Here is a 13,557-nt window from a genome sequence, read left to right as displayed (position 1 = left end):
CCTCCTTTCTCTCCCTACCCCCTCTCTCACCGTCCTTTCCCTCACCTCGGGCGGACCATCCTTCATCATGCGGTCCTTCATTGGTCGTGGAGCTCTGTCGCTCGCGGCTCTCACCCTCCTCTCTTCGTCGGTGGCTGCCGAAGTCTTCGAGAAGCTGTCTTCCGTTCCCAATGGTATGAGCCACGGTCGCTGTGCATGATTGACATGTGAGATGAAGAATGCTGACGTCCCAAAGGCTGGGTTTATTCCGGCACCCCCAGTGGTGACCAGGCCATTCGCTTGAAGATTGCGCTGCAGCAGGGTGACACCGAAGCCTTCGAGAAAGCCGTCCTGGACATGTCGACTCCCGACCACCCCGACTACGGCAAGCATTTCGTGGACCATGACGAGATGAAGCGCATGCTTCTGCCGCGAGGAGAGTCCGTCAGCTCCGTCCAGGGCTGGCTGGAGTCTGCTGGCATCACCAACTATGAGCAGGATGCCGATTGGATTAACTTCCAAACCACCGTGGAAAAGGCCAATGCCTTGCTGGAGACCCAGTTCCACTGGTATAACAACAAGGAGAAGGACATCCGTCGTCTGCGCACCCTCCAGTACTCGATTCCCGAGTCGGTCGCGGGCCACGTCAACGTCATCCAGCCGACCACCCGCTTCGGCCAGATCCAGGCCGAGCGCACGACGCTGCGCTCCAAGCCCAAGCACATCGACGAGAACTGGCTCTCCAAGGTGTCGCAGAACTCCTCGCACTGCGATTCTATCATCACCCCCGAGTGCTTGCAGGATCTGTACAACATCGACTACGAGGCCGATGCCAAGTCCGGCAGCAAGGTCGCTTTCGCCAGCTACCTGGAAGAATATGCGCGCTATGCCGATCTGGACAAGTTCGAGCAGCGTCTGGCTCCCTGGGCCAATGGCGAGAACTTCAGCGTCGTCCTGTTCAACGGCGGTTTGAACGACCAGAATGCCGCCAGCGACAGTGGTGAGGCCAACCTGGACCTGCAGTACATCGTCGGTCTCGGTGCTCCGCTGCCCGTCACGGAGTACAGCACCGGTGGCCGTGGACCGCTCGTTCCCGACCTGAGCTCCCCTGACCCCAACGACAACAGCAACGAGCCCTACCTCGAGTTCTTGCAAAACATTCTGAAGCTGGACAAGGACGAGCTGCCCCAGGTTCTCTCCACCTCTTACGGCGAGGACGAGCAGGTGAGTTGTCCATTATTTCCCCTGTCATGTTACACGAGACTAATTTCGAACCAGACCATCCCCGAGAAGTATGCTCGCACCGTCTGCAACCTGTATGCACAGCTCGGCAGCCGTGGCGTGTCGGTTCTGTTCTCGTCGGGCGACTCGGGCGTCGGCGCCTCGTGCCAGACCAACGACGGCAAGAACTCGACCCACTTCCCGCCGCAGTTCCCGGCCGCCTGTCCTTGGGTCACCGCCGTTGGCGCCACCACCAAGACCAACCCCGAGCGTGCCGTCTTCTTCTCGTCGGGCGGTTTCTCCGACTACTGGGAGCGTCCCGAGTGGCAGGAGGAGGCCGTCGACAGCTACCTGGAGACCATCGGCGACAAGTTCAAGGGTCTGTACAACAAGAAGGGCCGTGCCTTCCCTGATGTCGCCTTCCAGGGCCAGAACTTCGCCATCTACGACAAGGGAGCTCTGGGAACCGTCAGCGGTACTTCCTGCTCCTCCCCTGCCTTCGGCGCCGTCATCGGTCTGCTGAACGATGCCCGTCTGCGCCACGACAAGCCCGTGCTGGGCTTCCTCAACCCCTGGCTGTACAGCAAGGCCAAGGACAGCCTCAACGACATTGTCAACGGCGGCAGCACCGGCTGTGACGGTCGCAACCGCTTCGGCGGTACTCCCAACGGAAGTCCCGTCGTGCCTTTCGCCAGCTGGAATGCCACCGCCGGCTGGGATCCTGTCACTGGACTGGGAACCCCGGACTTTACCAAGTTGCTGGAGGTTGCCCTGGCCCATTGATCGTCGATAGCATTTAAAACTTCACATTTGCGAATACATACTTAACTAGATGAATAGCAATGACACATAACGACACACAATCTTCCACCAGGAAATCACTAAATCAATAATACGCCGGATCATAAATCCTCGCCTTGTAGAACTCCGCATCTCCCCATCCCCTCTTATCCTCCTCCACCTCGGGCTCCTCCTCCGCACTAAACGACACATACTGCCCCATCTCGTTCTTCGCCCCTCTCACCCACACATACTCCCCGTCCTCACCCTGCACCAACGACTTCAACTTCGTCGTGTTCATCAGCATCGCAAACTCCCCACTCGTCTTGTTAAAGCTATACGCCGCACTCGTATGCGTCAGCAACAACACATCCGCATGCGCATAGCTCGCCGCCAAATCATGGCCATTCCGCGCTCCACTCCCCGGCAACTCAATCTTCCCTTCCCTCCCATCCACCCGCTCCAACCTCATCTCCCTCCCCGTCCCCTTCACCCGATACTTATACAGATACCGCTTCCCGATCGCCCACAGGAATCCCTCCTGGGCGTCAGTACTCCCATTCGGATCCCACAGCACCCCATGCGCATGGTCAACCTCATACGTCGCCACCTTCACCACCGAGTCATAGTCACTCACCCTTCCCGTCGGCGCATACAGTGTTAGACTGTGACTCGCCGAGCTCGCCGCCACGAACGCCCCCACGTACGGGATCCTCTCCAGCGCATGCGGATTCCCGCCCACGTTCGCGCCCCACAGGATATCCTGTATGCCGGTCCGCGCCCGCCCCTTCTGGATGTCCACGACGCCGACCATCCCGCGCGATGCGGCGACCAGCGCGACCCACCCGTGCGCTGCGGTCTTGCGGATCCGGACGTCGGAGATGTCGTGCCAGGGGTTGCTGCCGAGGAGGGAGTTTGCGGCCGACGGGTCGAATTCCCAGTGGATGGTGGATTGGGTCCATTGGGTGGTGCGGGGGAAGATGCGCACGGTTTGGGATTTTTGGTCGGCGATGGCGAGGTGGGTTGCTGTTGTTGAGGGGAGGAGGGGGGCGAGGAGGGTGAGGAGGGTGAGGGGGAGGAGGTGCATTTGGGTGGTTGGTTGAGTTGGGTTGGGTTGGAGGTTGTTGGAGTGTGGTGGTTTGGGGGGTAGAGGGTGAGGATGGTGAGGTTTATATAGATTTCTCATTATGGGATGTAGTAGGAACATTCGATAAGGGGTAGACACGCACGCCAAGTTCGTATTCTTGATTCACAGCACAAGGCTATACTCCAGAAGATGAATGTCTAATTTCAGATCTGCACGGCACGCGAGATGCTTCCTGTACGGGAGTCTATAGTTGGGGGCGGCTCGTATAGGAAGTTGGCTAGCCGGGATGGGTAGAGTTCGTAACGGATCTTCGCTGGATAAGATCTTGGCTGTGTGGGGATTGGATCGTGTCTGTCAGGTACGAGGTCGATTCTGGGGCGGCTTACTTGGATTTAAGTGGTTTGCTATGTCTATTTTGAGTTGGATGTGGAGGATTTTTAATTTATAGTAGGAGGGCGGCAGGAGGAATAATCTACTGGGTCCCAGATTACGATGATCGGAATGATTGATAATATTCTAAACAGATCAACTTGACCTGCGCCCTGAAATATATGCATTCTACGGCTTATATTTATGCCTGTTTGGATAAACTCTGTTGAATAACATTTAGACGTGGCCCTTGGACGATCACATTATGCCCTCCAAAGAAACCTACTCATACTATATCTAATCGTAGTAACATAGAATGTATATTCTTTGTTCTTACTGATAGTTAATGGAAGCACCCCCATCCACCAAAATCTCCTGCCCCGAAACATAAGCCGACATATCACTTGCAAAAAACATGACCGCGCCAGCCAAATCACGCGGCCAACCCAACCTTCCCAACGGTACTCTGCTCTCCAAGAACGCCTTCTTCCCGCCAACCGCCAAGTCCCTTTCGTTCATCTTAGTCTGGATCGTCCCCGGAAGCACACAATTATATCGGATCCCTCGCGCACCGTACTCCACGGCAAAGGATTTCGACATCGCCAGCAACGCAGCTTTGCTGGGGGCGTAGTGCGTGAGGTTCGCGGATCCAAGAAGAGCCGTGATGGACGAGATGGATATCACGCTGCCGCCGGAGCCTTGGCGGGCCATTTGCTGTGATGCGGCGCGCGTCAAGAGATATGCGGCGGTGTAGTTGACGTCCATGTGGTGGGTGAGGAGAGACTTGGTGACTGACTCCGCGGGGGCAAATTCGCAGATCCCAGCGTTGTTGACGAGGACGTCGATTCGTCCGAATGCCGAGACCGTCTGGTGGATTAACGTGTCCGGCGCGTCGTCGGCTGTCAGGTCATGGCCGACAATGAGGTGGGTGGTTGGTCTGCCATCTAGAATGGGAGTTGGGATTTCGTCGTGAAGTGAACGCGCCTCTTGTTCGGTCTGGGGCGTTCCCAGATGGTGCAGAACCATGGATGCTCCTTGCTGGGCGCATCGGGCTGCGATCTCTCGACCAATTCCGGATGAGCTTCCGGTTACGAGGATGACTTTGTTGCGGAGTAGATCTGGCATTTTCAGGGCCTTTGACAGTAATGGCTCGATGGAGGCAGGGATTCGAGTACTTGTGGCAAGAGGTAGCTAGGCGTGTCGGTAGTCCATGGTTATATACAGCTTTAATTTGGTTAGTTCCATATACCCAGACGCGTTGACCGGTCTCATACTATTCCAATGGCCCAATACGTGTTATAAACTGGGTAAATGACCATAACACAGCCATGAATTATGTTAGTAAAATGTTTGTGAACTGAATATCGCAATGTTTATCTTTCAGCCACTAAACAGGTAACAATGGGGACAAAAGCATACAAGCCGGCTATAAGAACTACTCTAGCCGAACCCATCGCCGTGCAGAAGTACTCGAAGCTTCAATGTATCCCCGCACTTTGCGAACAATTCCATCTCCGTCCAGACCAAACCGCTTGAAATTCGCATCTCCGGCCCCGGAGTACCCGAAAGAGTCCATGGAAACCGAGGCGGTGCATAGCCGGGCCCAAATCGTCGAAATGTACGCTTCAACCGAGATGACATGGCGACTGGCGGAGAGAGTCGAACGTTGGTACTCCCCCGACTGCTTCTCGAACAGGCTGATGCATGGCATGCTGACGACTCGAGTCAAAATGCCGACTTCGCTCAGCTTGAGCGCCGCGTCGTGGGCAAATTGTAACTCGGAACCACAGGACACCAGGGTTACTTGCGCATTTTCATTCTCCAGTACTACATAGCCGCCCCGAGCGACTTTGTACCGGTCCGTAGTGAGGATTCTGACGCCCGGAGGATCTCGCGCCAGGGAGAGGATGCTTGGTTGGTTAGACGCCCCCAGCGCACACATCCAGGCTCCGATTACTTCTTCCTCATCGGCAGGACGGATGTACAGGAGGTTAGGCATTGCTCGAAACAACGAATCTACCTCAACTGGCTGGTGAGTCGGACCGTTTTGTCCTTCGCCAATAGAGTCATGAGTCGCGATGTGAATCACCTTCAGATTGCTGAGGGCACCCATTCGAATTGCTGGGGCTGCGTAGAGGTAGAAAATGAGGAATGTCGCCGTGATGGGAAGAAAGGTACCAGGGCCAAAGGCTGCTAGACCGTTTGAAATGCCTGCCATGGCGTGCTCACGGATGCCATAGCGAATAACCCGGCCGTCAAAGTGACTCCGGCTGAGAATTCGGCTGGACTGGTCTCCCATCTGGTTGGAGTTCCACAGGTCGGCGCCACCGGCGAGCATCTGGGGAACCTTGTCCATCAAGGTGTTAAAGACAAACCCGTTGTATTGTCTTGTAGCCTGCGGTTCCGGAGGTGTTGTCATCTGCTGAAGCAAGTCTTGGACGTTAAACTGGCCTTTCATGCGCTTCTGCAATTCTTTGGCGTCTTTGGGGTAGTTTTGAGCATAAGACAAAAGGAGACAGTCCCATTCTGCTTCCAAGGCTTTTCCTTGATCCACTAGCTGCGAGAAAAAAGCCCTGGTTTGATCGGACAGGGTATGCGTTTTTGCATCTTCATTTCCATACAGAGCAGCGTCTTCATCTGAGTAAGTTCCATGATGTGACTTCGCCGTGCCTGCCGTTGCCGTGCCGTATCCGATGGTCGTCCGGATGTTGATGAAGGTGGGTTTCGACACGCTCGCCTGAGCCAGTTTCAAAGCGGCCAGGATTTCGTCAACTGAACTGTCCCCATTCCACACATCCACGACATTCCAGCCCAGGGCGCGCATCCTGCCGTTTGTATCTTCGGAGACGATCCACGAAAGAGGACCATCGCAGGTAACCTGGTTGTTATCGTAACATAGAACGAGATTGTTAAGACCCAAGTGCCCAGCAATTGCCATAGCCTCTTGTGCTACACCTTCCTGAAGACAGCCGTCGCCGGTGGTACAATAAACCTTCGACGTGATGATCTCGTGGCCCGGCTTGTTGAACTGAGCCCCCAAGCTTTTGGACGCAATAGCCAGTCCCACTGCATTTGCAATCCCCTGGCCCAGAGGCCCAGTTGTAACCTCGACTCCGGGCACTTCTCTTTCAGGGTGCCCATGGCATGAGGTTGACTTCCATTGACCGTCCTCTCCCGGGGATTTGGCGCTGGCGTACAGCTTCAGCTCGTCGAGGGTCATGCTCTGATATCCGCAGGCATAGAGCATTGTATAGAGTAGGATGGCGACATGACCATTGGAGAGGACAAACCGATCTCGATTGAACCACTCCGGGTTTGACGGGTTGAATTTCATCGTGTGACGCCAGAGGGCGACGGCGAGAGGAACCATGCCGATGGCAGAGCCTCCGTGGCCACCGCCGTTCTGACGGCAACAGTCTATAATCATCTTTCGAAGATCTCGAATGGCTTGGCCATCGTTAGAAAGGGTATTTGCTGAGGAGGGTACATTCCCGCTCATGATGGACTGGACAGTCATTGTGGATTATCGAAATCGATTGAGGATGGTGTTAGATGCGCATAGCGGTTCGTCACTTGATGATGCGATACTATTATATCACAGGATACTGATCACACAGACGTTCATTGAAACTTGTCATGTAGAACGACATGACATATAGCCGGCGGCTATATGCTGACATGCGCTTGGAACTACAACGTAGGAAAGGGGCGGCTCAGGAGCACTACTTACCTGCAATATTATAAGAAAGATACTCTGGTCGTGATGTTCGAGGACACGTACAGCCTCTTATTTACCTCCTAAGTCGAATCCCTTTAACAAGAATGCCAAACGAACCCAGGGCCATCATCATCGGTTGCGGAGTGGCAGGTATCGCACTGTCTGCACGCCTCAAAAAAGACCTGTACTTCAACAATTTCACCATTTACGAGCGGGAGCCCGAGCTTGGCGGCACCTGGCACCTGAATACCTATCCTGGTGTCGGTTGCGATGTCGACTCCCATCTCTATTCATTCTCCTTCAATCTGAACCCGAACTGGTCCAAGCGCTTTGCCGAACAGCCAGAGATCTTGGAATACCTGAACAGCACGGTCGATAAGTTCGGTATCCGACCCCATGTCGTATGCGGCATTGAGGTGATCGAGGCTCGCTGGGAAGAGTCGCGCGCTTTGTGGCAGGTACAGCTTCGAGATGTCCAGAGCGAGTACTCATTTTGGAAGGAGGCAGAGATTCTAGTGTCGTGTGTTGGAACCATCTCTACCCCAAAGGATTGTGATATCCCAAAGCAGGAGGTCTTTGACGGCGAGATATGGCACTCTGCGCGCTGGAACCACACATATGACCTCCAAGGGAAGACAGTCGCTGTCGTCGGCAATGGGTGTTCAGCCGCCCAGCTGGTTCCTCATGTCGTTCGAGTCGCAAAGAAGGTCTACCAGTTTCAGAAATCTCCCCAGTGGATAACCAGCAGGATCAACCGGGAGTTCACCACGTTTGAAAAGTGGTGCTTTGCGAACATCCCTCTGCTTAACCGCCTATACCGCTTCAAGCTTTGGAAAGATACTGATAGCTTGCACTCGCTCTATCTGTCAGACTCAGATGCTTTGATTGCCCAACGAGAGAAAACGACGAATGTCTCGGTCGACTATATCAAGGAGAATTCTCCTAAGCAGTACCACGATATTCTAATCCCCAAATTCCCACTCGGCTGCAAGCGTCGCATTTTTGATCCAGGCTACCTTGACTGTCTCCACAAAGACAATATCGAACTTACAACGGAGCCTATTACTGAATTTTTTGAACACGGTCTCCGAACATCTGAGCGAGAAATCCCCGTTGACGCTGTTATCCTCAGCACCGGTTTCAAAGTCCAGGAGTTCCTTTCCCCAATGGACATCTACGGTCGACGCACGTCGCTCAACGAGCACTGGAAGACCACTCGCGGCGCACAAGCATACAAAGCTTCCCTCGTCGCCGGCTTCCCTAACTTCGGAATTGTTTTCGGACCCAACGCATTCCCGGCCCATAACTCGGTTATCTACTCAAATGAAGTGCAAGTGGAGTACATGATCAAGGCCATCTTCCGGCCGATTCTCAGCGGTCACTTCACAACCATTGACGTCAAGGAAGCCGCCGAGATCCGCGACGCAAATACCGTTCAGGCAAAGCTGAAGAATATGGTTTGGTCGGGCGGCTGCTCGAATTGGAACCTGGACTCGAACGGACGCAACACGACGAACTACCCCGACAACACCTGGATGTTCTGGTATCAGCTTTACTGGCCCAAGTGGGAGGACTTTAACTTCTCGGGGGATACGGGGCGGCGGCCAATGAGTCCTCTAAAAACACTCTCGTTGACTGCAATGGCTGCGGCGGGCGTCATTCTGGGAACTATATATGCCTCTGAACATATTCCCTGGGTTTCTGTTTTGTAGTTGTACTTATCTCGCTAGCGGGAAGATTGCTCAATTTGGCTTATGGATATTCACTGATTCCTTTCCGTAACTGACCGATAGCTATAATTCCCATGGATAGCTGAGTTTCAGGCTAGGTATTTTAGAGCTCTTCCTTCCAAATAATCGACAATTACCGATTGCAACGCACGTCAAGCAGATTCCACACATACCGCCTTGTCGGATAACTGAGTTCAGAGATCGTCTATCTCGAGATGATCTAAATCTTTCGGACAGCATTTGGCAGTTCGACGCCCAGGTTCTTTGGGAGATATCTTGAATTATCTTATCTCAGACTAACAGAGTATATACTCGCAACATTGCATAACCGGCGCTCTAGGCTAACAAGCAAAATCTAACACCTGTACATTCTGGACGCACTTTCCAATATCCCCGGCAAAGACTGAATGATGAGGGTCCTTCTGACAGTAATAGTCCCTATCGGCCACGTTCTCGAATATCGCCACGAACGAGTGACTATATCCATTCTAAATTCACAGTGAGTGGAAATAGCCGAGGGAATAATCGCTTCTGGTTAGATCTACGTACCTGAAGACCTTCGTTGGAAATATCTTTACCCCCTGTCAGAGACTTGATGTAAGGCTTTTTCGTTTCGGGATGAATACAGCCCTCCTTCAGGCCCAGCATCCGTTGGCAAACCTGTGGTTCAACATTAGCTCGGGAAATCTCCTTCGTTTGATTATTTGTATCGATCTTGGTTTCTCTTATTGAAAGAGATACTATTATGAAATGACAGACCTCTTCGACGTCGAGTGACGAGACGTCTGGTTTGAATTGTAGCATCACGATGTGCGTCACGCTCATGTTGATGAAGGCGAATTTGATATTTCACTTGATTTGAATATAATGAGATTGTTTCAAGTCGAAAGATTAAAATATCATTGCTACTACTGAGGTTTTCGCCTTGTATATGCCGGCTACATGGACTCGGAAGGGTGGTTACTGATGCCTCCTTATATACCCGGAGAGTCAGACAATTGATTTATCATCATAAAATGCGAGATTGTCAACACCCTTGCAACCACTGTCAAGAAGGAGTCTATCATCACGCCATTGGCCTTGGTTGGCTCTGGATGGACAGAAGGGACAAAGAAATTTGCCGGCACTAACCCAGCTACGACGGAATTTTACGCATGGATGACGTTGGAAGAGAAGAGAAATTGAAAGACATCCCGAACTCCCACCTACATTTCTCTCACTCAAAAAGACGGCCAGTATCAGCGGCCTGCAATGTTGAGAAAATGGGCGGCATTATGGGCCGTCACGCTACCGAGTTTGTCCTCGGCGGATACTACGTTAGCCAGAACCTGCGAATGATTTGGATCATGGCGAAAACTTTCAAAGTAGAGATGAAGGGACTGGATGCTGGTAAAATCAGTGCAGCAGTATAGGACCTCTGAGCCCTAGCAACCAGGGTGGACCCTGTTTAGCCGATAGAGTATAGATGGCCTTGGCTTGAACTCTTCTGTGGAGCCTAGTACCCACCGTCGGCTATATCATGCACGCAGAAGGGTATATGAAGTGGAATTCAAACATGACGTAACCGTATATAAACGTGCATTTATCCATGGTGATTTGATTTCAAATCTACACCTGTGGGCCTTTGTTGGTTTTGCTTTTACCCCGTTGAAGACTAATAAATGCACAATTGAATCCCCCTTCAATTGCCAACCTCAAATCGAAAATCCCTTTCAACCAAGCTCGATAAATGCACAATTGAGCCCCATCTGAATCACCATCCTCAGATCGAATTCCCTTTCACGAAGATCAATATCAACCTTAACAATGCCGACTAAAGTGTTCGTGACCGGAGTCACTGGATATATTGGAGGTGATGCCTTCCACCTGCTTCAGAGCTCCCATAGCGAATTCGAATTCTCAGCGCTGGTCCGGGGTGAAGGCAAAGCCCAACGGATCCGCGAGAAATATCCAAACCTGCGCATCGTTCTGGGCGACCTGGATGATGCCGACAAAATCACAGCGGAGGCCTCCTGGGCAGATATCGTTATTCGTATGGAACCCCACCACTGTTGCGTTCCTCGACTAACCCTGGAATCAGATACGGCAGATTCATCCGATCACGTCGGAGCAGCTAACGCCATTGCCAAAGGAATGGTCGAAGGCCACAGTGCTGATCGCCCTGGATACTGGCTCCACACCGGAGGAACCGGCATTTTAACATACTTCGATTCCGAGGTCCGAAAGGTGTCCGGTGAACACGATGATAAGGTTTTCAATGATGGTGACGGCGTGGATGAGTTGACCCATCTCCCTCCAGCGGCATTCCATCGAAACGTGGACCAGATCGTCCTGAACACCGGTACTGAGCATGCCGCAAGTGTCAAAACCGTCATCGTTTGCCCTCCTACAATCTACGGCACAGGGCGAGGCCCTGTTTCAGGAAGGGGGCGCCAGGCATATGAGCTGGCATCCTTAATTCTGCAGCAAAAGTACTGTCCTCGGATCGGAAAGGGCCTGGCTCGGTGGAATAATGTGCACGTTTACGATCTGAGTAGGCTCTTCGAAGCACTTGTTGACGCAGCCCTCGATCCATCCAAGAAGAACAGTGCTGAAATCTGGGGTGCCAAGGGTTATTTTTTGTGTGAGAATGGGGAGCACGTGTGGGGTGATCTCTCGAAGTACATTGGAGAGGAAGCCTTCAAGCTGGGTTATCTTGCGCAAGAGCCTACCTGCAAGGAGTGGTCCCTGGAAGAAGCTGTCAATTCATCTGCTGGCTTTGAGGCTGCTAGCTGGGGATGGAATTCGAGAGGAACCGCTGTTCGTGGTCGCAAGTCTCTCGGCTGGCAGCCCAAGGAGCGGTCTCTTGAGGATGAGATTCCTGATCTCATCCGTGCTGAAGCTGCTAGACTGGGTTTGTGAGTCACTTGAGATGACCTTATTGAGAAGGAAAGATGGCGATGGAATTGTTCTGTGTCCGGGATTCAATTAATAGTCCACATAGGCCCAGCAGTCAAGCTATGCGTCTTCAGGCTGCACAGGCAATGATATAGACTCAACGTACTACAGTATACTCGTTCCCATTGTATAAATACTCGAAGCCCGTTGATGATTAAATGGACATAAGTCAGAGCAGTTCCCTTAGGTCTGATATATAGTGATACTGACGTACAATGACTGACCATTTGCCTTAGCTAGGCTTTTTGATGTAGTCGTTCACATGCTAGAAATGGTTTTCGCACAGGTGAAAGACAATGTACAACAATATTGGAGATTTGCAATCAAGGAGGCTAACACGTCTTTTAGAGACTTCAACCCTCATTGAACACAGAATCAGGGAGGCCTCCGCTACGTAGGTTGACGTGGTTAAAGAAGAAAGTACAACTTAGAGTCGCGAAGCCGTTTTTCTATTCAGGAAAAGCTCATAGATCTCTCTACCTATCTCATTTAGCAAGTGATTACACACTTTATAAGATCTGCTGGCTTCGCTAAAGTAGTTTCCAGAGCCTTTTCCGCATTCTTAAGGTCAAAGATATGCGTTATCAACGGTCGAAGATGCACTTGGCCATTCTGGACCAGGTTAATGGCCGTTTGAAAGGTGTTCGCGTATCTCCACACTGCCAACAAGTCGACCTCATGGACGGCAGCCCTCCCTATTTGCAAGTTCTGAGTCGGGCTACCCATTCCCACGAGTACCACCTTTCCACCCGGAGCAGTGCAGTTGATACCGATGTTGCAGCAGGACTCCACACCAGTACACTCAAGCACAATGTCAGCCGCTCCCAGCCCTTCAGACTCCAGTATTTCTTTCGCGACATGACTTGCAAACCCCTCTTTCATACTCCCCATCTTGGACTGGTCAATCCGGTATGACGCCGTGGCTATTGCTTTACGCGATCCGCTCTTTGCCATGGCAAAGTCTAGACGAGACTGGTCGATATCCACGATGCCGACCCGGGACGCACCAGCGGCTTGAGCCAGGCTGGCACATAGCAACCCAATAGCGCCTGCGCCTAATATGAGCACCGACTGACCGACTGTCAGGCCTGACCGGCGAATAGCATGCAGTGCGACGGACAGGGGTTCCAGGAGAGCACCCTCCTCAAAGGAAATTGTGTCGGGCATTTTGTGCACAAAGAGAGCCGGGTGGTTGTATAGCTCCTGGAGAGTTCCTTGAATTGGAGGCTCCACGCTCGCAGAACCAGTAAACTTCAACTGTCGGCATAGGTTGTAGGAGCCTGAACTGCAGATATCGCATTTTCGACACGGACGCTGGGGCTCTACCACCACACGATCGCCGATTTGAAACTCTTTACCGACGTTGCTGCCCACGGCTGTGATTTCTCCGGCCGCCTCGTGCCCGAGGATAAGCGGTTGGCGCACCATGAATATGCCATTCTTTCCACTGTGGTAATAGTGCATATCCGATCCACATATTCCGGTGGCTCGAATTCGGACCTGGACTTCATCTGGACCGGGAATGGTAGTTTTGCGTGTTTGTATGCGCATATCGTGAGCGCCATGAAGGACTGCCGCTAGATGGGTATCGGTAGTCATTTTGAGAACGGTTGAGTGAGGAGAAAGACACTCGATAAGTGCAAGTAATCTGATTGAATTTTGAACGCATTCAAAATCTTCTTCATCTACCGTGATATAAGGCATTGGGATGTCTTTCGGCTGTATGCCGTCTAGAG

At 52.3% G+C, this 13,557-nt stretch overlaps 8 protein-coding genes across 8 annotated transcripts; 3 read left to right on the top strand and 5 right to left on the bottom strand.

The window, feature by feature from the left end:
• Positions 1-67: 67 nt before the first annotated feature.
• P170DRAFT_429569 (S53 family peptidase) lies at positions 68-1,983 on the top strand (the record flags this gene model as incomplete). Its single annotated transcript, XM_024847898.1, has 3 exons — positions 68-173; positions 236-1,203; positions 1,258-1,983. The coding sequence occupies 3 exons, from the start codon at positions 68-70 to the stop codon at positions 1,981-1,983; spliced, it is 1,800 nt and encodes a 599-aa protein (XP_024700133.1).
• Positions 1,984-2,092: 109 nt separating this feature from the next.
• P170DRAFT_315925 (uncharacterized protein) lies at positions 2,093-3,001 on the bottom strand (the record flags this gene model as incomplete). The annotated part of the gene is made up of 1 exon (XM_024843284.1): positions 2,093-3,001. A coding segment is annotated over one exon (909 nt), but the record flags the coding sequence as incomplete, so codon positions are not given.
• Positions 3,002-3,769: 768 nt separating this feature from the next.
• P170DRAFT_366555 (SDR family NAD(P)-dependent oxidoreductase) lies at positions 3,770-4,561 on the bottom strand (the record flags this gene model as incomplete). Its single annotated transcript, XM_024844763.1, has 1 exon — positions 3,770-4,561. One exon carries the CDS (start codon positions 4,559-4,561, stop codon positions 3,770-3,772), a length of 792 nt encoding a protein of 263 aa, XP_024700131.1.
• A 310-nt stretch (positions 4,562-4,871) lies between these two features.
• On the bottom strand, positions 4,872-6,935 carry P170DRAFT_366766 (uncharacterized protein; the record flags this gene model as incomplete). Its single annotated transcript, XM_024844775.1, has 1 exon — positions 4,872-6,935. One exon carries the CDS (start codon positions 6,933-6,935, stop codon positions 4,872-4,874), a length of 2,064 nt encoding a protein of 687 aa, XP_024700130.1.
• Positions 6,936-7,258: 323 nt separating this feature from the next.
• Positions 7,259-8,866, top strand: P170DRAFT_429566 (flavin-containing monooxygenase; the record flags this gene model as incomplete). Its single annotated transcript, XM_024847897.1, has 1 exon — positions 7,259-8,866. The coding sequence occupies one exon, from the start codon at positions 7,259-7,261 to the stop codon at positions 8,864-8,866; it is 1,608 nt and encodes a 535-aa protein (XP_024700129.1).
• Positions 8,867-9,225: 359 nt separating this feature from the next.
• P170DRAFT_501712 (Dabb family protein) lies at positions 9,226-9,709 on the bottom strand (the record flags this gene model as incomplete). The annotated part of the gene is made up of 3 exons (XM_024854168.1): positions 9,226-9,372; positions 9,434-9,544; positions 9,644-9,709. 3 exons carry the CDS (start codon positions 9,707-9,709, stop codon positions 9,226-9,228), a joined length of 324 nt encoding a protein of 107 aa, XP_024700128.1.
• Positions 9,710-10,690: 981 nt separating this feature from the next.
• Positions 10,691-11,785, top strand: P170DRAFT_479373 (NAD(P)-binding protein; the record flags this gene model as incomplete). The annotated part of the gene is made up of 2 exons (XM_024853669.1): positions 10,691-10,916; positions 10,965-11,785. 2 exons carry the CDS (start codon positions 10,691-10,693, stop codon positions 11,783-11,785), a joined length of 1,047 nt encoding a protein of 348 aa, XP_024700127.1.
• A 525-nt stretch (positions 11,786-12,310) lies between these two features.
• P170DRAFT_449908 (NAD(P)-dependent alcohol dehydrogenase) lies at positions 12,311-13,420 on the bottom strand (the record flags this gene model as incomplete). The annotated part of the gene is made up of 1 exon (XM_024851079.1): positions 12,311-13,420. The coding sequence occupies one exon, from the start codon at positions 13,418-13,420 to the stop codon at positions 12,311-12,313; it is 1,110 nt and encodes a 369-aa protein (XP_024700126.1).
• Between the last annotated feature and the right edge of the window lie 137 nt (positions 13,421-13,557).

Source organism: Aspergillus steynii, assembly GCF_002849105.1.
Source record: "Aspergillus steynii IBT 23096 chromosome Unknown P170scaffold_8, whole genome shotgun sequence".
Lineage (NCBI taxonomy): Eukaryota > Fungi > Ascomycota > Eurotiomycetes > Eurotiales > Aspergillaceae > Aspergillus > Aspergillus steynii.
The sequence above is the reverse complement of the archived record's forward strand: the minus strand, read 5'-3'. Positions and strand labels throughout refer to the sequence as shown.